Here is a 24810-nt window from a genome sequence, read left to right as displayed (position 1 = left end):
AATTAATTTGCCCTACTTCTTGACTGCAATGTAGTCAATTGACTGCTTGACATGTCATTTTTATTTTTCTGTAGAATAAACAAATACATCTGCTTTATGCCGCAGAACTACATTCATATTTGGAACTTACATAGTCCAATGCATCGTTCCACTACGTTAGTGTTTCCCAAAACCATAGTAGCAATGAACGTTCGCAACCACTATCGTAAAGTTGTGTAGTTACAACTACACCTCTCGACCTGTGGTAGAATGCTAGAAGCATAGTTCCAGGGATCTTCATGTCAGACGTCACTGACGCCAGTTATTTGTTTGCAAATTAATAATTATAAATATATTTAGGTTTCTAATTGATATTTACACTTCTAACCACCATACATCCATATTTTAAAATGCCCAAGGCAGAAAATACATAAATTAAAAGTCAATTTGCAGCCATGTGCACGTAAGTAAAAGTCACACACTTGCAGATAATAATAAGGTGGTGCGCACTTTTTGACGAGTCAGCTGAGAATATGTAGCCTTTGATTTTCATGGGGGGGTCCTTGTTAGTTTACGCAAACCAAGCCAAGAAGGCTGAATCTGATTTTGATAATATGATCTGCACAAAAGATAAACTTAGGTAAACAACGATGTCAATATTGTTGTCAACGTCTTAACCCAGATTCGAACTCTTGGACAGGGGACTGGTAACTGCTGTGCAACGGCGGCTGTCATCTGCCGGCCTTAACGCAATGCGCCACAGAAGTATGTGCAGGTGCCCATTCACGTGCTACTAAACGTCATTAACCACCTTAGTCCAGACTACTGAAGTTTGGAAACTATCATGGTCCAAACTTACAGTACTATGTAAGTACGACAGTTTTGGGAAACAGTCGTAACTTACATGTTGGTTAGTAGAATAAACAAGTAGTTGCCTCTCCCTTCAGTATGACTTGTTCGGCTGAGCTTGTTTCGCCAAAAAAAAAAACTATTGCAGATATCAATGCGTCTTTGTTCATGGGTTTGGCCTGTGGTTGTGGCTGGTTACCAGCAAACAATGTTTAATGCATTAACTCAAGACGTCAAACATTTTCTAAACAATACAAACAGAAAGGATGCAGCAGGCAGCAAATGTAGAAGAGTAATTTCCAGTGGAAGAACAAAATGCTGAATGAAGCCCAAATTTATGAAGGCATATCTGGCAAGTTGTTATTTTTTGAAGATGTAAATGGTTGGGCTATAGGCCTAGTTTGCAAGAAGGAGACATAAAGCGTGAGCATGCCACACTATCCACAGCTGTGGTAGGGGGGGTAGGAGGATTACTGTTAGCGGGATTTATATAAAATTCTTCAACAGAAGGCCTGCCTCGAATGCAGGCTTGTGGTTTGCGCAGCCTACAGTAAGTAGGTCTAGTGAGTTAGGAATCCTCTAGACTTCTTTTCAGCTATCTCAGAGGTGGAAAGTTGCGTTCGTTGGGGGCAGGGCCGGGTTAACAATTCATAGACCCTTGGGAAAAAATGTCTGATGGCCCCCCCTGCCCCCCAGCCAACGTGAATCGGGCGGTCAGTTAATAGGCCTATCGTGAAGATTTGTATTGCCATTTAAGGCACGAGCGCATCTGTGAGGCCAAGCCTCACCAAGTAGCACGTTTGTTTACAACTAACATTACATTTAATTAAACTGCTTATAGGCTATGCCGAAATAGTTTCAACATTTTGAATATCAGTGTCAGGTGAATTAGGAAATGCCTTATGGCTGAAAGCTGCTTGGGATCCCCCCTGTCAAGCAATAACCATACAAAAAGTTAAAAACAGATGACATGATGCGCATCACTGACATAATGCGCAAATAATATAGCCTAGATATTGCAATAAATTCGAATACATGTGTTTATTTTAGAGGGGATATTCGAACGTCATTTTTGAGCAATTTTGACAGCCCTAGTCCACTGTAGGCTACGCCAATCGTCTATTAACACCTTCCACTAACCCCGGTGAGTGGGGGTCGCTATAATGCGTGAAATAGCACCATTGAGTAGCCTATGTGAAATAGCCTTAAAATCGTTCCGGTGTTGTGTGCCTTCTGGTTTCTCCACCTACTGGTTTCCTTGCGCGTGCATGCGCTGCAGCAGTTGTCAGACATTCACAAACAAGTTGTTTTAGGCGGTTTGAAGTCGCTTTTCATACGCCATGAGCGCTTGGCTACATTACAGCCACTCGGACAAAAGACATATGTTTTGAAAAATATAGAAAAATATATGTTTTGAAAACTAGCATTAAACTGGATTCGATCCCGCAAAAGCAACACACGCGTGACTCTCCATCCTGATTCCCTACTCTTTGAGCCAACTAATATGTTACGCGAATCAATTAACTATTGTAGGCTACCATTAATTAATAATGTAGGCAACACCCAGGTAACATGTTGTCCAGGCTATCTGAAACAAGGGGTTGCCTCTCATCTACAACAACTGGTTACGTTGGGCTGCTACAGTCGTCAGTGCACTGTGCACAGTAGGCCTATGCTACTCTTTGTGGTTGATCAACTAAAAATAAAAGATGTATTTGGTGATGACGTTATTGTAGGCCTAGTAGACCTAAATTCTGAGAAATTAAATGGTACGAGAAACGATTTACATAGCGCACCAGACCGCGATGTCTTCAAGGGTTGAATGAAGGGAGTTTGCAAAAATTAGTGTATTTTTCAAGTCAATAAACATTCTTAATTTTCGAATGTCTTTGTCAGGGAACATCTGACTTTTAAAAACCATAGGCCTGGTAGTCGCTCAGACAAGGAGTTATAAGATAAAGGCAATACCATTTGTGTCACCTAATGCAGTTCAATGAATTAGCAAGATACCATCAGAAAACAACAATCATAAGGCACAGTGCGCGCGCGCGCTCTCTCCCCCCTGCGCATAAAGCTGTCTGCGTGTTGTAGGCTAGATTTGCGTGAGTTCTTTCTATCTGCTTACTTTTGTGAGTTGCGACCACCTAGTCTATGTTATAGACGTTCTATGAGGTACCAGTGTTTAGCTGTGTCACAAAACAATAAGCTTTGTCAGACTACTTTTAAAATGATATTCAGGGCTATATACATTTTAAACATTCGGGGCTGAAGACCCGACAAAGCTTTGCGTTAATTCTTCAGGTGGGAAGTGTCAGGAATTTTCATACGAGAGACGCTCTCATTGGTGGTTAGTATATGAAATAGGGAATTGACAGCAACATATCCAATCACATTACTAGAGATGCTGAATTTAACATAAACTGCGATGTTTGATTTTAAATGAATGTAAATTTAGCCGGGACTGTAAGCTGTCACACGTGGGTGCTCGATGTTTTCAGTGGGTGCCCGAGAGACGGAGCATCCACGGTATCGGCGCCTATGACAAGCGTATCTCGCGGTTGCATCCATTACAAACAAACATGCAATGTGAATGTCTGGGATTGGGAAGAGCACTAAATGCTCTACTGAATAAGCACGAAGTCAAACCTTTAAATGAAAAACACTCTTTAATAATCAAAAAAATAAACCGCTAATGAAGTAAACTTGTGACCATCAAAAATCGTTTATCGCCTGTAACTCCGTGATAACAGGACGTAACAGGAAGGCATTTGGCTGAGCAACGGAGGTTAATATGCTCTATATTTTGTCCAAATGATGTCTGTCTATCATCGTTGCACTCGGAGAAAACCAGAATGTTTAATTTGTCCTGCGTTTCTTCTACGGCTGCAAACGGGATTCACTCGCAGTTAACCAAATATTTCTTTATTAGGGCAGGGCAGGCATATTTCTGGCTATTAAATTATTTCTAAACTAGTCTGCTAAAGTTTGTAGTGAAGTCTGTGTAGGGTTTTCCAGGCTCCATTTCTTTTTACGAGACATCCTGCTCACTTGAGCCATCTACCGGTTGTTTGGGTTGTTGCAGCGTCACACTGGGAAAATACAAATTAAAGTTGCGTGATACCGCGTGATCCCACGCGCGGACCGCGAGTGAAGCTGCCCAAGTCGAAGCACTGCCCACTGTATGCCACGCATGTCAGATGAAAGAGGAGACACAGAGCTATCATTTGATACCAAGTACATCCTTCTGGGTTATAAAACAGACAAAGTTACAGCAAAATAATAACTTCATATACCTGGACTTACCCCACGTTTTTGTGGCAAAGTATATGTTTATAATCCAACGCCATCGTGTGTTTCTCTATGGCAAAGCATGTTCATAATCCGGTTTTGAGATAGCAAATTTCTACATGGCATCCAGTTCAAGGCTCACATTGCATCCCAATTTGTTCAACAAAGAAACACCTTTTTTGCCTTTACTTTGTTCATGGCAATGCAGTAAAAAGTTGAGAATCATTATGACTGCATACCATAGGCACACATGCTAACACGCAAACTCGGGTCAAGTCAGGTCAGATAAGTTCGTGTCACAGATATGGAGCGCAGAAAGGTAATTTTTCATCACTAAATAAAAAATGGCATGTATTTCCATAAATCACACACCACATATTTCTGTAAATGGCTCAGCCCCAGAGTATCCCTCCAACATGGCAATTATATTGCCCGATTCAGGACAGTCTGCCCTACACACACATGAAATGCATGTAGAGCTCAAAATGTCAAAATATAAGAATTTTTATAATATGCTTTTTATATTTTAATTCTTTAAAAAAAAAATCAAGCTAATACTAATACATGAAATGATTGCAGATCTGGATAGCCTAGACTCTGCTGAAAAAAACAATATGTAATATGTGTGTGTGGCACTTACAATGACCAGAATAAATCCTTATGACTAAGGTAGTAAAAATGGGTTAATCACACCTGACAATTAAACGGAGCTGTGGCTGTTTGTGATTTTCACTGATTCTTGAGAGCAAGGAGCGGGATATTTGCACCGCTCAGCTCCGTTCACTAGCTCTGATTCGGAGGCATATCACATACATAAAGATTATAAAAACTGATTATTTTTCGATTCATGGCACGTTTCTTATTTTTTTAATGCGTTCTGCGGAGAAGGGAGACTGGCGTTGGTCACGGTTTGGAATGAAAGGGAGAAAACAGGACAGAGTAACACGGTGGACTACTTTTTTTTTTTGACGACGTAGGCAAGTTAAGGCGGCAGGCCTGTTTTGCCAAGGCGGCCGCCTTGACTGCAAAGTGCTGCGGGAAACCCTGATGTGTTCTAGAGCCAGTGCAGTCATGCGTTCTGGAGCCAGTGTAGTCATGTGTTCTGGAGCCAGTGCAGTGCAACCAGTGCAGTGATTCTTTGTGTGTCTTTGCTCTGATTTCCCATCAAGTAGGAGCTGCCCAGTGATGACACAGACAGGCAGACAGACAGAGGCTAGCCAGGGTAGTCACAACCCCCTTTCCCTCCCACTCTCCCCTCCATCCCACCCTCCTACCTTCAGCAGGAAGTCCAGACCAGCATGCAGCAGTGTTTCCAGACAGGGCCTGATGCAGCAGTGTTTCCAGACAGGGCCTGATGCAGCAGTGTTTCCAGACAGGGCCTGATGCAGCAGTGTTTCCAGACAGGGCCTGATGCAGCAGTGTTTCCAGACAGGGCCTGATGCAGAACCCGTTATCTGTGTACGTCTGGAGCTTTACACATTCTCATATTAAACTTCACATAGTTCCAGTGTGTATTAAAAGACAGCAACCTTTAGGTTAAGTTCTGTGCCTTGTATATTGTGTACATTAAGCAGGCCTATCCTCTGCAGGATAGTATGTGTACATTAAGCAGGACTATACTCTGCAGGATAGCATGTGTACATTAAGCAGGACTATCCTCTGCAGGATAGCATGTGTACATTAAGGACCATCATATGCAGGATATCATGTGTACATTAAGCAGGACTAGGGTTGCAAAATTCCGGGAATTTAAAAAGTTGGAAACTTTCCATGGGAATTAACGGGAATATATGGGAATTAACAGGAATAAGCGGGAATTAATGGTAATAAACTGGGAATTTTTAATATGGCAAGTTAGTCTACAGGGAACTTAAATATAGTGGACAAAACTCCATCTTGCAGTCTAATATTAGTTAAAACAACCTGATTTAATGCAATTTCAGTCGAATTTCTACCCTGCACAAATGTCAATCACATGCCTACAGCAATCGGCATAGGCTGCTAGACATAAAGGAAACCTATGGTGCGTTCATATGCATGGGGAAACGGGGTTCCCGCTGATCCTTAAAAAGTCTTAAAAAGTATTAAATACAACTTTCGGTTTTTAAGGCCTAAAAGCATCTTAAATTGTCTGGGATGTCTTGAATTTTCAAAAGGGAGGTATTAAATTTGCGTATGGGACCGCCAGCGAGTGCAAGAGAGCAAGTGTCTCCATCCGGTTTCGTGTATTTAAAACGCAATTGTATAAGTTACTATAAGGCTACGGGAGGAAGTGTAGTGGTTGCAGAGTGAAGATGTTTTTCACGGGTGTGGAAAGGTGTGAAAACTGTAATAATACAGCATGTACAAATATGCCTGACATTTTCGTGGTGTAGCCAAGGCCTGAGAGATACGCAGGTAGCCTACATGAGCGGTAGAATGAGCGGGAGAAAGAGTTGGTAAGCCAGTTAGCGATAGGTTGGCCATACGTTCGAGTTTAGGCCGGACATATGTATTTTAAAAGCCCTGTCCGGTGTCCGGCGCAGCCTCAAGCCGGACGCTCATTTGTCCTCCTTTTTGGAGTTGCGCTTGGCATCTAGAATCTTTGCTCGGACGCAGCATTGTTTCACAAACTATGCGCATAATTTGACCAGCAGTCTTCACGTCCAGTGCTTTTGTCACTCTTCTGATAATTTGCTGCACAATTTATGAAGGAACCACGGACTGATAGAAAAAGAAAACAAACATTTTCGCAATTTAGGAGGAAATACTGTACATGTTAGGTTGATCTGTTTGCATTTTTCCAGCGTGTGTTGCTGGCCTAGCCTAGGGAAGAAAATATTTGTCTAAGTTATAATACCTGTAATATCTGTCAGCAGCTTGCTTGCCAGCGTTTCCCAGTAGGCCTACTTCGCAAAAGCTGTGAAATATAACCACATCATTTTTGAATGTCGGCGACTGGCTTCTGGATACATAAAAAAAACGTGCGTTCATAATACGTGCGTGCTTGAGATGAAACCAGCAGTTTTCAGCAGGGTCATGCGAGGAGGACCTGTCTCTTAATTAATTTAAAACAAGTCGATGGTTTTACAATGTTTCAGTCAAGCTTTGGTTGGTTTAGATACAACTGGTATGCAAAATGTAAAGTAGTGGATTAACTTTAATTTGCTGTGCTGCATATGGGACAATAGATGCACATAAATTATATAAAAGGCCTATTAAAATATTTAAATTTAGCTTAGCTTAGTCTAACTTGGAAAAAAATATTGAAGGGAATCCAGTCATCTCTGCAGGATAGTATGTGGACATTAAGGACTAGGACTATCCTCTGCAGGATAGTATGTGGACATTAAGCAGGACTATCCTCTACAGGATAGTATGTGGACATTAAGCAGGGCTATCCTCTGCAGGATAGTTTGTGGACATTAAGCAGGGCTATCCTCTGCAGGATAGTATGTGGACATTAAGGGCTATCTTCTGCAGGATAGCATACGCGCCAGTGTGCATCAGGCAGGAAAGGTGATCAGGTCTCCTGTGTCAGTAAAGGGTTTGGATTGTTCTGGAACCTGAGACTGAGATGGCGAGACTGATTGAGCAAAACAAACCAGGCATGAAAGGGGCAGATCATCAGGAAAGCAGTGAAGGACAAATATAGAGAGATGTGAGGCCTCACCTCACCCATTACATCAAACGCTGCTCGCAGCACAATGGTTCTGTGTGTGTGTGTGTGTGTGTCGCTCTATTACATTAGCATGAAGAAACTGCAGATTTCTATTTATTCTGTCTGCAGCTATCCAAACTATGTAAGCCGATCCGTCACACACAGTCTTCTGAAGTTTTTAAACACGCCTCTCTCTCACTTACAAAGCACACCTGAACAACATACGCATACACCTCTGGAGCACATCTCCCTACTGGAGCGGGGTACGAGGAATATCACATCTACTGTAACACAATTAGTAGGCTAAAGTCAGTACGAATTGCCTCCAAAACAGCACATTTCATCCACAACATTGTGTATACAGGGCTATAGTTTCACCTAGGGTTTTCTGGATGGTGATATAGTAAAAAAAAAAACAATACAAAACTAATCTGCACACCAAAATGAATTTCGTCCTGATAATTGGTTTACGGTTGACTAAAAGGCACTCAGAGATCGCCAACCTTTGCCAAGGCCAAATGTGAAATTCTGAAAGTGGACCTAGGCTAAATATTTTGAGCAGCCCAGTGATGGGTGTTTCAATTTCCTTTCTTTGCAGCATATAGATTCATCTTCTTGATTGTTAGCAGCCAATCTAAGTACAATTCTTAGAAAGCAATCAGTAATTCACTAGCCTGGAAAACCCAGACCCTGGTAATCAAGAAAGATTAAGGGTCTGGCCACGAATAATGAAAATGGCACCAAGGGGTGGCATCAAGCATGCATTTGAAAATCTCACTGCACGCAATTGGATCACACTACAACCAATGTTTACTGACTGATTCCGGACTTCGACGCAATTGGATAACACTACGACCAATGTTTACTGATTCGTTGCAGCTGTTGTCATCTGTTTAGCTCGCCTCAAGGCCCACCTATATCAGATACACCGATGTGATTGGTTCCTCGCGATGCAAGGGGTAAAAGTAACATGCATCATTACTCATTGCCAGAGAACTCTGGATACTCTAGTAATTCACACCAGTCAGCAGGTAATATAATAAATAAAATAAAAATATAATATAATAAATATATGTATATCTAGGAGTAGGCTATTGTGAATGTGAAGGGATAGCCTATAGCAGATGGCCTTAAGCCTCTAACCACTGTAGCCATATGTGTATTTCTTCTCAAGAAATATTTAATAGTAATGGATTGAAACACTCTTAAAACGAATGTGTCGAAAATAACACAACTTGTGGTTTTCAACACATCTCTATGTCCAGATAGGGACAACACAGTTTGTGTTGTTTCTACCACATTGCTTTTGTTATACTGTGTGTGTACTTTTTTTATGGCAAACTTTTGTGTTATTCTTCACAAAATCAACATTTTCAAAAATCGGACTTTGTGTGTACGGCCTTAAGAGTATGTGAGCCTTGTAAACTTGTCATCTCGCCAATTACTCTTTTCAAAGTATTTGAATCATGTGAGGTTGCTGTGTTTGGATCCCAATAAAACCATTTGTGTGCATCTCTCTCTTGCGCTCTCTCTTTCTCTCTCCGTCTCTCTCTCTCTCTCTCTCTCTCCCTCTCTCTCTCTCCCTCTCTCTATCCAGGGCAAGTTGCAGAGGACGGAGACGAGGAGGCGGCGGGTCGAGGCCGGGACTTGTCTAAGGCTGTGTGTGTGAACGGCACGGAGGGGGCGACGCTGAAGCCCAAGACGGAGCGGAGGTCCAGCTCCTCGTCCAATCCCTCCCGCAAGGGCCTGTCTACGGCCAGCAAGATCCGCAAGCTCTCCACCTGCAAGCAGCAATGACCCGCCACACACACCCTGCCTGCCACACACACACACGGCCTCAACACACAACTCCTATCGGTCAGTACTGTGTGTGTGTGCGTGCTTCTGTTGTCACTTGGAAATTAAAACAGGAAGTAGGAAGATAACTTATCCTTAGTGGATGTGCATGTGTGCGTGCAGGGCTGGCAATCCTGCGCCCTGGGCAAAATAGGAATGTGTCGCCCAGGGTTTTCGTTGTCCGGTAATTGCCGGACATTGGCCGGGGAAAAAATGAAATGTCCGACAAAATTAAATCTCTCCGGTCAAATTGTTCGATTGAAATTGGCTAATAATCCCATCTTCCTAACACAATCTGAATTTGAGAATAAGCCTAAGATGTAGGCCTATAAGAATAGCAAGAATACATCCTTTGGCTATGTTTTAATTTAAAGGAACAGGCTCTACCGTTTAAAGGTTATTAAGCAACACGCATACTTTATGCTGCATTTCAAATAAAGCGCACGCTTAAAATGTCTGTTAAACAACGAACGAATGAGTTCAAACATGACCAGGCCCAGGCAGACTAGCCTTAAAAGCTTTTTTCAGAGGCCAGGCACGATGGATGATGGTAAATCAATTACGCCTGAAGGCGTATCTGTCAGAATCAGTGACATTGGGGATCTTGGCACAGTTCTACAGAGCGGTCATTGAGAGTGTGCTAACATCCTCCCTCACGGTCTGGTTTACCTCTGCGTCACCCGTGCAAAGGCAAGGCTACAAAGAGATAAAACAAAAGATTAAGTGAATTCTGGAACTATTTTGGATACATCGTGGATAGTGAAGGCCAGCCATCAGGTACACAGAGGCCCGTTTGTAAAATATGTTTCGGAGTAAAATATGTTTCAGAGTCATTCAAAAGCAATAGGCTAAACATAGACCTTGGCTAAGCACCCAGCAGACATATCCCAACATTTTTAAAGGGTTCAAAGAAGGACAGGTTAAGGAATAGGCTATAGAAAACACCACTACATGACTAGTGCCAAGTTCATCTCTTCAGTTTTAGTCTAGCCTAACTGAAACGAGTATGGTTTTCTTGGATAAAGCGAACCTTCCTTCATCAGTGAATTTTGACGAGACATAACGACTGAACATATAACTTGATGAAAACGCAATGTTCACGCTAATATAACTTGCAAACGATTTATTTAATATTCGGTCAGTACTATTGGTAATGTTTGTCATATGGCATGCAGACTGCAATTTGTTTAATAGTTATTGCCCAGATGTAAGATAGGCTACCCGAAATGCGCTAATTAAAGCCCACAGCATATAATAGCCTACCACTGAAGCTTGTTGAGTCCTAATAATAATAGCGGCTTATTGTTACATGGTAGCAAATAATGTTATTAAAGAAATATACATAATGTACACATATATATTGCAACAGGTAGCCTAATGGTATAGGCCTATCTGACGAAGACCTGGTTGGAACGTCGTACTTGTACACTGGTACCCTTTGCAACTGTCAAAGAAATCCCATAAACACGCGAAGGCCTAGAGTAGCCTACATCAGATGGCCTAAAGATTAGGCCCCTCTGCATAGCATTCAGTGATTTGCATGCAGTAATTTCAAAACTAACCTTGATATAGCCTACTTTGGCTATTTAAAGGTATTTAATTGCCAAAACACAACACAATGTAAATTGAACTATAACAAACAATAAAGGACTTAATCACACACAAATTCCTATTTTACTGACTATAAAAAATAAATATGTAAGAAGTTTAGAACACAGAATTGACCTGGACACTACAAAAGTGCACCAAATTCAAAACAAATGACTCTATACACTTGGAGGTCTGCGTCCTTTCTTTTCGTGATATTTTAGGATTTCGCCGTGGTATTGTTTCAGTATCGAGCATCGAGATATTTATGGCAGGTATCGTATCGAAGTCATAATTTTGGTATTGTGACAACACTAGTTCCCAGAGCATGCTTTCTCTGTCTATGATCTGCAGGGTTAGGGCCTCCTCGACGAGGAGATTGCTGGTCCGCGGATAATTTGCGGCACAATCGAATGGTATCATTGAACTGCTGACCGAAAGAAAAAGAAACTAAACATATAGTACATTTAGTGCTATCAAATAAAGAGGCATAGCATTAGGGGGTAGTGGTGTGAGCGCTCATTCAATGTGTGTGCGCATTTGCGCAAGTGAAACTGTTGAACCACTGGAGATAATGTGGGTAGCAGCAACAAACAACGTAGCCTATTTAAAACAAGGAACAAAGCGGATTCTTGCTGTCTATGAAAACAGCATAGAGACTGGCTAGATCTTTAAATTGATACTAGTTAAGCATGTTTAAGTTAGGCTAATGAACATGTTGCATTCTATACAGCCTGATTATGCCATTCTTTAAGCTACATAGCCTGTTTCAGTTTTCCTCGACTTGTCTAACTAAAAAGCGATAATAGGTTTTTTTGTTTGGCATATCAAAATGTCCGGAAAACAAGAGGAAACTCTGGTGTCGCCCCTATATTCATAGACTGTCGCTGTTTCTTAAAGTCAAGGTGGGATTCTTCAAAGGACAGTTGCAGCCAGGCTCACGGATAAAACGGTAGCCTGCAATTAAGGAATTAGACTTTCTAGTAACATAAACGTATTATTATTGCAGGCTATTATACATAAATCTGGCTATCTTGAATACACTCACTCACAAAGACACACATAAAGACACACATACACATAGACACACACTCACACAAGCAGGCACATACACACCTAGACATAGACGCACACAAACACACTATCACTCACTCACTCACTCACAAAGACACACACACTCTCTCACTCGTAGACATAGATAGTGTGACTGACGTTTGTCTCTCCCCCTGTGCTGCAGGTTTTCTCTCCCGTCTCCACATGCGTTGGCCTCCCACACCCAGCAGACACGTCTCCCCTCTCATCCCCATCGCCACCCTGGACTGCCCTCTCCCCTCTCATCCCCATCGCCACCCTGGACAATGAACCCAAAATGGATGCCAGGAAAAAAAAACCTCTTCTCCTTTTTTCTGTCATTTTCTTTTTGGTTTTGTTTTAAAGAGACTGACCCAAATGGGAAACTACAAAGAGGAGATGTGCCTGCCGTACAACCACCCCACCCCCCAACAACATTGTTTTTTATCCCCTCTTTCTTTCTCTCTCCTCTTCTTCTCTCTCTTCTGCAACTTCTCGAGACGATGCGGGTGGACTCTCAACAGCCAGATTTAGTTGCTAGGTTACCCTTTTTCTTTACAGTAATTGAATACATAGTTAAAGACACTCAGACGTTTTATTGTGACATGTTAAGAATGACAACAACAGTAATAACTATTGCTATATTGAGTATGAGATACATATAAAAAAAAAAAAAAAATATATATATATATATATATATATATATATATATATATATATATATATATATATATATATATATATATATATATATATATATAACTACCCCCAGTGGAAAGAGTTTTGAGAAGGTGTGAATTCTTCTTTTGATGCTGGGTTTGGGCTGTGGGTGATGATGATTTCAATACGGTGTTAACTGCATGCTGTAAGGAGCAGTGGAAAAGGGGAACTTCTCCAACTAAAGGACTGAAAGCAACAAACAAAAAGTTCAGACGCTTAACGACACCATCTGGCCCGGTCACCTGCTTTTTCTTCTCTTCATTGTTTTGGCTTTTTCCATCTAGGGTTTCTTTTTGTTGTTTTTTTTTTTTTCAATAAATATTTTTTAATTATTATTTATATAAAACACATCCCAACCAACCCAAATTGTGTTGTCTTCATTTCAAGGTAAAGCCCTGAGAAGAACAAATTGTTGTGTTGTGTTTTTGTAAGTGAAGTGAATCCTGGTCTATTTATATTATATTATATTATATTATATTATTTTATTATTATTATTATTATTATTATTATTATTATTATATCTGCTGTTGACTCACCTTGACTTTGATCTAGCGTGGCTTTGAGGCTGCTGCAGAGAGTCGCTGGTACGCTCCCTTTTGATCATACCGGCCTCCCTGGCGCGGGATTGCGGAGCTGCCTCAAACCATGAGCTGTGGAACTCGGAATGCTCACATGGCACGACAGGGAAACCCCGGGGAATCAGGCCTCTTGTGGTAGCTGCGGCAACCGTATGTGTGCGTGCGCATGATGGAGGCAGCCAGCCAATCAGCAGCCAGAGATGGAATCGCCGGATGAATTGAGATGACGTGCACCTGAGCGAGGGAGTGAACGAGCCAGTGGAGGGGTCAGAAAACAAACACGTCACCACCAATTCTGACGCACATCAGCAGCAGCTTGTAGCTGACAGTGGACCAGCTGATATAATAATGCCCATACACATGTGAAGAGGTCTAGAAATCGAAGGCTACAACAGCCCTGAGGAAAAAGCAACTAATATGGTGTTCAGTTATGAATCCTCATGTACAACTTTTTTAAACTCATGTACATTGCTTTTATTTCACTGGGAAAAAAAATGAGAAAGACACCAAAAATAAACACATCAGTTGGTCCCTTCATTATCTCTCTAATTCAAATGATACATTTTTAAACCAGACAGAGCTTCGCTCTGAAGTAGGGCACAAGTAGGGCACTCAGCGTTTGAGATGGGGAAGCAAGGCTTTTTTGAGCAATCAATGCTGTGTTACTTCTCTCCAGACTATTTAAATCTCCACAAAGGAAACAGTGAAAGGGGATAAAAGCTTTTACCATCAAGGGTGGGGGTGAGGGTGACGGTGCCAACACTGGATTTCTGAGAAAACCGCTATTTCCTACATATAAGTAGTTGTTTTGTGACTGGTAATTTTTAGGGATGTTGGGCCACTCATTTGTCCTGCATTGGGTAACCTAAGCTAGTTAACGCAACACACATATTAATTCAGGTAAGCCCCTGATCCATAGTCAGGACACTCATAACATGCAGTCAGCGGAATGAAACCTAATGGAACATTTTGGGAGGATGATCGTCAACTTTTACTCCTCTATGCAGTCACACGTCAGCCTTGCTTGAGGCGGTCTGATTTTGTTCTTTAAGTCATTTTTGGGGTCTTTTTGTTTTATTGACTTAGAACAGTGAAGAGAAGCGAGTGAGAGATGGGGTGGGATCGGGGCAATGCACTTGGACACCAGTAATACTTGATCTTCAAAGTGATACTTTGTGGGCATTTCCTTACCAAACCTCTAAAAGCTCTGAGCTCTGGTACTGCACGCCTCAAGAGGTTGGAGACCCATAGCAGGTTAAAGCAGAGGGCTGTGGCTGTGTTCTATTGGTGGGGCTGGGGACACCCTTACTTTCCCAACCACCTCCTCTCTCCTTATCTCATTTCCTTGACCTTGGCTGCAGTGAGGTCAGTGGTAAAGGCCACTCATATCGCCTTTTAATGGACTCTAATCAGTGCAGTTCAATGCATGATCCTCAACTGTCAGAGATCCTTAAGTATAATGTTACAGATGCTAATGTCATCGTGCTATCGCTAGTGTTTCCCAGTGCTGATGGACAACATGGACAGGAAGCACAACAGGTATGTTTTCAAACCCATTTCATGTGACATGCAGTGAGAAACACAACACTACCGAGAGGCACTAATCAATTGAAACTCATGCATCTAAATTGTGTTGTGCAACTCCATACACAATTTAAGCTGATTTTCTTCTTGACTTTTTATTATTATTATTATTATTATTTTTAGACCAATGACATCAATGATGTAGCAAAACACAAAACGCAAATGTTACATACATTAATCCATAAACAACCGTAAAATAAATAAACAAATAAATAAATGCATTGCAATGAACTCTGTATGTAGTACAAACTCATAAAAGTCCCCACAAACCAGAAGTGATTGATATTTGTGTGTAAAGGTCTTCTTATGAGACCCTACAAACCCACTTCCAAAAGACATGTCCGGTTGTCTACATGAAGGGTTCAGATGCAAAAGCCTCTAAATGTCACCTATGTCAAAAATTAGATAAAGATGGTGAGGGGATGCTCTCCACACATAGTATACGCTAATCAAATAATTTAACTTCTAAACCCACTAAATACCACTCTCTTCCTGGTCTGAAATATCGATTTATAGGCAAAAACCTATAGGAGCCTGAATTTAAATGCTCATTTAAAAGAAAAGTGGTCAGACGGATTTAGAGGGTTTTGCATCTGAACTCTTCACATGTAGAATGGCAAACGTTTGACAATGAAGAGAGCAAGCAGACTTTAATTCCCTCGCAACAGACCTCTGAAGTTTTCCTACAAAAAAGCAGCCATCTTTGACATCTAGTATCTGGCGATTTTTCCTATTGGAAAATAACATGGGGATTTTGAATTATCGCACCTGAGTCTCGCGGGGATGAAAAAGTCTGAAATGCAGACGTTTTCCTAAACACACTTTTGTCCTCTGCCTTCGAGTGGATACCGTGATCTCCAGTATGTGAAGGCGACACACTTAGATTTTTGCTACCCCAGAGCTAACTTGCAATGCAACTTGCCATAGGTAGGTAGCTTCAATTAACAACCGGATCTCCTTATATGGGCAAAGATGGCCGTTTTGGTTCTTTTTTGTAGGCTTCAGAGGTCTATAGTGCAGAATGTTTTCAACTGTGTATATGTATGTGACTGTGTGTGTGTGTATGTGTGTGTTTTTCTTTTTTGTCTTAATGATATCTACATGATGCACACTCCTAGAGATGATGCTGATATGCACACAGTGAGCATGCTGACAGGAGGCTACTGTTGACCACACACAGCGGGCAGGCAGGGGCATCATGTCAGGAGAGATACATGGGAAAGCTGAGCCATCACAATCAGGAGCATCGTGGGGCATTTCTCATGTTACTCTAGCTCTGGAGGACAGCTCAAATGCCCTCCCATAATGCAGTAGGCTCCACTACATAAACCTTAACTAAACTGGAATTAGGGCATGCCATGTCCAGCTTCTGTGAAAAAGTAAGCCACATTCTGCACCCTGTTGCGAGGGGTAGTCTTATCTAGACTATGAAACCACAGGGGACTGTTAGATATACCCGTGCCCCCCAACCCCCATCAGCAGGTTGGCCCCTGTGTGTCCTGATCTCCCCTTTCTCTCCTCTTACATCTTCTTCCCAAAAACAGCATCCGCTTGGAGCAGCCTGACTTCTTCACTTGGGAATGATATGGGATGAGGTGATGAGGACTTTTTACATAGTGTACAGGGTCTAGTTGATTTGATTTCATTAGTTATTTTTTTAATTTACTCCCCCTCCCCCTGGAGAAAGGTGAGAACCACGGGGGCAGGTGAGTCTGAGTGGGACTCCGCCCTGATCCGGCCCAGATGTGGCGCTCATCCGGCCCAGACTCAGTAGCTCTCTGTGTTGTGGTTGTTGTTTTTGTTGGTTGGGGGGGGGGGGGCTGGCTGAGGTTCCAGGGGCATTTCGGGGAGTAGCGGGGATTTGATCTCTGTCCTTAGTCACTCCCATTCCTGTGCATTTCACAATGACTTCACAGAGAGGTCAGCGCAAGGACGCCAGCATGAGGGAACAGCCCACACAGGAGACCGATGCCCACACACAGTCTCTCATCAGTGACCGAACACCATCAGTGACCGGACACCATCAGTGAGAGATGGCCATCAGTAGCAGTCAGTCTCCCTCTGCTGAGCCGAGAGCATGCCGGCCCATGCAGAAGCATGCGAGGGCACAGGTTGGGGCCTTCTGGACGCCACCACACCCTACTGTACTCCTGGAGCTGTGCACAGAGCCAGGGGCGAGGAGCAGGTCGGACCGACAGACTGGAGAGCATTCCGGTCTCGAGAGGACAGTCCAGGTCAGGAGGAGATGTGGAAGTTCTGAGCCCGATCTGTTTCTGAACACAGCCTCCGTCAGGGCAGACACATGCTGTGGGCTCCGTCACACGGGTGTGTGAAGGGGGGTAGTTGGGTGACGGGTCATGAAGAGACTGGCAGAGTGGGGTTAGGGTCAGGGTGGCAGTCCGGCAAGCACCAACAAACCCTAATCCAAGTCCTAGTCTCTATACCAGCAAAAACCCAATCCCAAACGCAATCCTAATCTGAGTCTTTCTTCTAATTTGCCTCTCTACTCGGTCATGTCATCTGAAGATGCGCAGGCAACCACCACCGTTTGCTCCTGGACACAGTGTGTCCTTCGCAGGCCACCGTACAGCCTCTCCTCCAGGTTGGCAGCTATCTTATCGGCTGCCAGCAACCCAGGGTCCTCCAGGGTCCCACAATGCTCTGGACCAGGAGTGGGGATGACGCTCAGACCTCCCATCTCCTCCATGCTCTCATATCCTTGCTCCGAGTGCATGACTGTGCTTTGGATGTCACCACCACCACTGCTGCTGCTACTGCTGCTGTTGTTGTTGCTGCAGTTGTCCTCCACCTTGTCCCCCCTCACCTCCACCTGCTCCTCCTCCAGCTCCAGCGTGTCCTGCTCGTCCACGCTCCCTGAGGCGCTCTTGGGCTCCTCTGTGCCCTCCTCTCCCCCCTCGCTATTCTCCTCGTCAGCTGCACTGGCGATACGGGGCAGGGGCCCATGCAGGTGGTGGTGGTGATGGTGGTGGTGGTGGAGCTGGTAGCGGGCGGTGGCGGTGGGCGTTGAGGCGTCCAGCGGGTAGCCAGCGCTCTCCCCCCTCCTCAGTGGCCCCCAGCGGAGGCGCTCCAGGGAGGGCGAGAGCCGGGCGGTGGCTGAGGCGGCGGATCCCCCAGGGTCGCTGTGCTGCTTGGCGCGCTGCCACTGGGCACGGAGGTGCAGGCGGGAGGAGCGCGCGGAGCGCGAATGGTGGTGGTGCGGACGCGGGTCCAGGCGCGGGTCGTGCCGCAGGAACTCGTTGAAGAGGGCCTCGGTGCGCTCGTCGATGCTGTAGTCACGGCGACGATAGAGCCAGGGCTTCTGGGCCAGTGGGGACTTGACGATGGGCAAGGTCCGCGGCTCTTTGGGGATGACGGCCACGGGCGCGGCTGCCGCCAGCGAGAGCTTCTCGGGTTCCACATCGGCGTGGTTCTCCTCGGACTCCAGTTCCAGTTCCAGTTCCGTCTCGTCGGGATCCTCCTGCAGGAGCCGGGCCTCGAAGCTCTCACACACCGTCCCCTTCCGCCCGGTGCAGGTGAAGTAGCGCCGACGCTCCGACGCCGTCTTCCCTCCTCCGCCACCTCCTCCTCCCGCGAGGGGCGGAGCGTCCATGGAGGCGTAGCCGCTGTCCATCTGCAGCAGCTTCCTGCCACCCGCCTCCCCGTCACTGCCCCCTCGCTCCGAGTCCACGCTGTCGCCCCCACCTCCTCCTCTTCCTCCTCGCCGCCTCCTCTCTCTGTGCCGCTCCTCCTCTTCGTCCTCCTCCTCCTCTTCCTCCTCCCTGAGTTCCGTCACTGCTGGAGGCTCGTCGTACGGGAGCTCCTCGTCGATGTCCTGCGACTGGAACATCATAGCAGCCGTCCCCGAACCTGTCCCTGCTCCCGATGCTGCGCCTCCCCCTGCCTTCCCAGCACCCCCTAGTGATGAGAGGCTGTCGGCTTCGCTGCGGGTTGAGTCGCGGTCGTTGGAGCTCAGGTCGGAGGAGGCGTACTGCTCCAGGGAGGCGCGCAGACTCCAGATGTCACGGTATGGGGTCGGCTCCGCTGTGTCACCTCCACCGTCCGCAGCCCCCTCTGTCCTCCGACGCAGAAGCCCCCCCGGACCCCCCCAGCCACGGAGCCCACCCTGTCCTCCACCTGCTGCTGCGCCTCCTCCAGAGGCTCCCAGCGCACCTCCCTCTTCCTCCTGATCTTCATCCTCAGCCTCCTCCTCTTCGTCTTCCAGCTCGTCGTCCTCGTGTCCCGCATCCAGCCCGTTCTCCTCCCCCACAGGGTGTGACCTTATGGTCAGGGTCACGGGGAGGTCAAAGGTCAACTCAGGCTCTGCCCCTGAGCTGAGCTCCATCACCGCTTCCACCTCTAGCCTGAAACAGAGAGGGAGAGAGGTAGAGAAAGAGAGGATGGGAGACAAGAGGGAGAGAGAAAGAGATAGGGAGAGAAATAAAGAGAATGATAGAGAGAAAAAAAGAAGGAAGAGAAAGACAGAAAGAAAAAAGAGGTTTGTTTTCCACTCTTCAAAATATTTACTATTTTCTATTCATAACATTCAACTCTTCCTAACATTCTCTTTTTGCATTTCATAACATTCTTTCTTTTCTTTTCTTTACATAACTTTCAATCTTTTCTGTAGGCCTACATACAGTATAATGTTCACTCTTTGTATTTCCTTTTCTTTTCATAATGTTCTCTCTTTGTTCCGTAACATTTACTTTGTTCTGTTTGTAACATTTACTTTCTTTTAATAATGTTCAGTATTTTCTTTTTTACAATGTTCCCGCTTATCTTTTCATAACATTCATTATTTTATTTTCACAACGTTTACTCTTTTGGTCACTCAACAGTCTGCAAGTAGCGCACTGTGGAAAGAAAACCACCGTCTCTGTGCCAGAACAGAGCCACATCATAGCCGCATTTGTGCCAGAGCTGGCTGTGCCTGTTAAGGCCCTGACACACCAACCGACGGCAGAACGTCGTCAGAAAAAGCAGTCAGACTGATCAGTCGGCTTCCGTCTTCCTGAGACAGTCAAAAAAGTGCCTCGGAACACACTGAAGCGACACCAACTTGAGTGTACATTCTGTCCTTTCGCGAAACTTAATAAGTCTCCATAACAGCAGGCGGAGCTATATGATTGTCTAGTTACCAAGATGAATCATAAAATTCACCAATGGAACGAAATGGCACTAGTTTCAGACTTATCTGATTAAGCAATAAGAAAATATAAATACAAAGGCCTACTGGTAACCGGAGGGTTGGCGGTTTAAACCCCGACCAGTAGGCACGGCTGAAGTGCCCTTGAGCAAGGCACCTAACCCCTCACTGCTCCCCGAGCGCCGCTTTTGTTGCAGGCAGCTCACTGCGCCGGGATTAGTGTGTGCTTCACCTCACTGTGTTTTCACTGTGTGCTGAGTGTATTTCACTAATTCACAGATTGGGATAAATGCAGAGACCAAATTTCCCTCACGGGATAAAAAGAGTATATATACTTATACTTAAACTTAAATATATATTGTGTAAATAAAATAAAGGCTTTTTTTTGAAGAAGAAGAAGAGTGCCTTGGACCCCCTTTTTTCTATTTACTACTGGATTCCCGAACCCAAAGAGCACCTTCAAATTTCTGATTGGAACTTCCTGAGCACCCTGGACCTCTTTGTCTTTTCAATATATTGTGTACTGTTTTATTGTCATTGCTTGTGTGTGATGCCAATGAAACACTCTTTTGGACACGGAAGAAATAATTTATTTTTGCCCATTAACGGGGATAGCTAGCTAGCTAGATAACGTTAGCACAGTAAACGGAAAGTGAATGGGAACGGCTAGTGATGTTCGCTAGCTAGGTAGCAGCTAAGGACTTTGGTTAAACTTGTATATTGTTGCAAACTAACCTGAAATAACATACGTTGAGCAACTTTGTGGTAGTCTACTAGTTCTAGCAAAAATATGTTAGGATAGATTATCAACTACCTCTGGATCTAGAACCTTTGAGAACAGGTGGTTGTGCACAAGAGATTTGCTGAGACAGTGACAGATCACAAACAAAGTTATTTTTCTCTTTATTTATTTCGTTTAAAAACACAATTTCAATGTTGGAATGTTAGGAAGACATGTGGCTTGTAGAAAATGGGTTCATAACTTGAATGTAGGGCTAATGGTCATAGTCCGAGATAATAATGTTTAATCAAGGGCTAGCACTCCACCAATCAGATTGGTCATTGAGTCCTGCCCACTGGCTGATTTGACAAGTCCTTTGACAAGTCAAATCAGCCAAAATGTACGCCGACAGCTCCTTCCGACAGACGATGGCACGGAACACACCAAACAGACTTGAGTCACTGTCCGACATCGTCCGGCGGCCCATAATCGGGTTGCTGTGTCAGGGCCTTTACACTGCGAGGGCATGTTGGTGAGGTGTTGCCATGGCAACCTACCTGCCCAGAGTTGGGGAGGGGAGGGACCCGGCAGAGAGGCGTCTGGGACAGGAAGCGGGATCTGGAAGCAGAGGCGGGGCCAGGGAGCACAGAAAGTCCCCACCCACCGCAGGAGACTCCGCCTCCTCGTGATCAAGAGTCTCACTGGCTGCACGTTGCCTCTGGAACGCCCTCCTCTTAGGAGACCCTGAGAGAGAGCAGGAGAGGGAGACAGGTTATTATGTGTGTGTGTGTGTGTGTGTGTGTGTGTGTGTGTGTGTAATGTCCTCCTCTTAGGAGAACTATAGATAGCAGGAGATAGGTTTGTGTGTGTGTGTGTGTGTGTGTGTGTGTGTGTAGGGGGGGGGGGGGGGGGGGGGGCAGGGGAGAGAGAGAACCAAAGATAAAACCAAATGAGTTGCAAAGAAGGACAAATCCGTCATGACAGGAAGGCAGACGGACACCAGCCATCTGGCTCTGATCTGGCTCTGATATGGCTCTGATATGGCTCTGATCTGGCTCTGATATGGCTCTGATCTGGCTCTGATATGACTCTGATTTGGTTCAGTTGGAGCCCCATAGGAGGAAACGAGCCACACACACACAGACACACACACACACACAAGGGTTAGGGTCGCTTTAAAATATATCCCAAGGTGCTATGCTGCGCAGTGCAAATGTTTTGAAAGATGCAATCTTTGTCCAAATGGCACAGCAGTTACTCTGGAGAGGGTTGAAGTAGCCTGACCTACGGTTCTTGCCTAATCTGTCATTCCATAGCAGTCCAGGGTAGCATGAGCAGCTACCTGTTTAAGTTATAGTCTAATGGTGAATGCCTCTGATTGGCTGGAATGGTTATACGTGTGACGTATAAGGATGTAAAGTGTAGTGAAGTAAAGAAGCAGGCTGTCGCCTTGTTCTTGAATTGTGTGCTTGTCTCTGATGTTTCCACCACGCCAATAACACTACATGGTGCCAGAAATGGCTGTCTTCAACAAACTGAAGCATAGCAAAGGCGAGAGATCGTTAAATACAGATAGGCCTACTAGCGTAACGCAAAACCATGGAGTTGTTCACGCAGCCGACACCACTGTCCTTCACCGGCAACCTGGCTGAGAATTGGCGAAAATGGGAGCAGCGACTCAAAGTTTACCTCGAGGCGTCAGGACTCGGTGATAAGTCAGAGGCAAGGAAAATTGCTGTCTTTTTGCACTGTATCGGAGAAGATGGGCTAGAAGTCTATTCTCACGATTGAGTATGGTGATGCGAACGACAAAAAGCTTTCAGATGTGTTAGCTGCCTTCCAAAAGTACTGTGAGCCACGGAAAAACACCATTTATGAGCGTCATCAGTTCTGGGCGCACACATACAATGCACAAGCAGGAATTGACAAGCAAGAGTTCACAATTGTGAATTTGGAGGCTCAGCAGATCTCATGCTAAAGGATAAAATAGTGTTTAGCGTGACTGACACTGCTCTACGTGAGAAACTGCTGTCCATCCCTGAATTGTCCCTGACTAAAGCTGTAGATCTATGTCGAGCAAAGGAAGTAGTGCGTGCACAGGCTCTTGCAATGGCTTCCAGTAGATCAACAGAGCAAGTGGATGTTATCAGGAGCAAGGACTCCAAACCACATACATGGATAGAGCGCAAGGCTTATAAAACACCCATCAAAGAACACACTCAGTTATGTAGCAAATGTGGGTGGCAACATCGGCCAAGAAGCTGCCCTGCATACAATGCATATTGCAACACGTGGAAAAAAGAACCATTTTTCTGCAATGTGCAAGTCAGGGAGAGTAGTGGCGCCAATTGAAACAGACACTGATAGTGATGAAACCAGCGCAGCTGTAGACACATTGTTTATTGGATCCATATTACACCATAGACCACAGAAAATAGACACAGGATGACACACCAACCTTGACATAGATGGCAAGATAGTGGCATTTAAGATGGACACGGGCGCGGGAGCCAACATTCTGCCTCAATCTATTGTGAGCTCCCTCTCAGTGCCTGTGAAACTCCAAAAGACCGACACAGTGCTAATAGCATATGGTGGTGCCAGGATCAGGCCAGCTGGAAAAGTCAAGCTGTATGTTCAGACGCAACATAAACAGTGTCACCTGGATTTCTTTGTCACGTCAGCATCTGACACACCTCTACTGGACCTGATCAGGAAAGTAGAGGCACTAATCCCTGCTGCCCCAACATCAAAAGATGACCTGCTGAAACGGTATCCCTCGGTTTTCAAAGGCCTCGGTGAGTTTCCGGGACAACACCACATCTACACTGACCGCTCAGTGCCCCCAGTGATCCATGGGTGTAGGAAGATCCCTTATGCTGTACATGACGAGCTGAAAGAGACTATTGATGACCTCGAAAGCAAGGGTGTGATCAGCAAAGTCACAAAGCCTATAGCCTGGGTCAGCAGCTTATGTATCACTGAAAAGAAAAATGGGTCTCTCAGGGTCTGCCTTGACCCCAGAGATCTCAACAGAGCTATATTAAGCCAACACTTCTCCATACCCACTGCTGAAGACATACAGCGCAGACTAGCTGGTAAAAAGATTTTTACTATCCTTGATGAGCGTGATGGGTATTGGCAGATCAGATTAGATGATGAGTCTGCAGACCTCTGTACCTTCAATACTCCATGGGGAAGGTGCCGTTTCCATCGTATGCCTTTTGGGATTAAATCAGCGAGTGAAGTGTTCCAGCAGGTCAACTACGAAAGCTTTGGTGACATTGATGGTGTCTTCATAGTGGCAGATGACATGATCATCGCTGCAGCAGACAAAATGGAACATGACAAAATACTCCAGCAGGTGATGGAAAGAGCTAAAGAACTCCATGTCAAATTCAACAAAGACAAAGTGCAATACATGGTTAATGAAGTTAAATATCTTGGCCACATCATCAGTTCGGATGGGGTCAGACCAGATGAATCCAAAGTCACAGCCATCCAACAGTTGCCTCCACCCTCTGACCGAAAGAGCCTGCAGCGACTACTTGGCATGACTAGGTATCTGGCTCAGTACATACCTAATGAGGCCACACTCACCGCACCGTTACGACTGCTTCTCCGGAAGGACGTTGAATGGCAGTGGCATCCAGAACAAGAGGCTGCATTTAGGGCATTGAAAACGGCTGTCTCAACAGCACCACTACTGCGGTTCTTTGACCCCAAGCTCCCAGTGGAAATTCAAGCTGATGCTTCCAAGGATGGACTTGGTGCCTGCTTCATGCAAGACAAACGGCCAGTAGCCTATACG

At 44.8% G+C, this 24810-nt stretch overlaps 2 protein-coding genes across 6 annotated transcripts in view; one reads left to right on the top strand and one right to left on the bottom strand.

Moving 5' to 3' along the window:
* stk11 (serine/threonine kinase 11) overlaps positions 1 to 12920 on the top strand; it is a 50637-nt gene extending 37717 nt beyond the window's left edge. For 2 of the 5 annotated variants that reach the window (XM_042099444.1, XM_042099976.1), the window contains exons 10-11: positions 9354 to 9613; positions 12417 to 12920. In XM_042099444.1, coding sequence (XP_041955378.1) covers positions 9354 to 9553 — 200 coding nt within the window. In that variant the 3' untranslated portion in view covers positions 9554 to 9613; positions 12417 to 12920. Of the gene's footprint in view, positions 1 to 5288; positions 5575 to 9353; positions 9614 to 12416 lie in introns of those variants that run through there. The other 3 variants (XM_042101595.1, XM_042100802.1, XM_042102378.1) reach the window with 3 other exon arrangements.
* A 4019-nt stretch (positions 12921 to 16939) lies between these two features.
* LOC121688382 (voltage-dependent calcium channel beta subunit-associated regulatory protein-like) overlaps positions 16940 to 24810 on the bottom strand; it is a 35293-nt gene continuing 27422 nt past the window's right edge. The window contains exons 9-10 of the mRNA XM_042068307.1: positions 21557 to 21743; positions 16940 to 19493 (exon numbers count right to left, since the gene is read on the bottom strand). Of these exons, the coding sequence (XP_041924241.1) occupies positions 17636 to 19493; positions 21557 to 21743 (2045 nt within the window). The 3' untranslated portion in view covers positions 16940 to 17635. The remainder of the gene's footprint in view (positions 19494 to 21556; positions 21744 to 24810) is intronic.

Source organism: Alosa sapidissima, chromosome 1 (genome assembly GCF_018492685.1).
Source record: "Alosa sapidissima isolate fAloSap1 chromosome 1, fAloSap1.pri, whole genome shotgun sequence".
Lineage (NCBI taxonomy): Eukaryota > Metazoa > Chordata > Actinopteri > Clupeiformes > Clupeidae > Alosa > Alosa sapidissima.
Note: the sequence above shows the minus strand (reverse complement) of the source record. Positions and strands in the feature narration are given on the sequence as shown.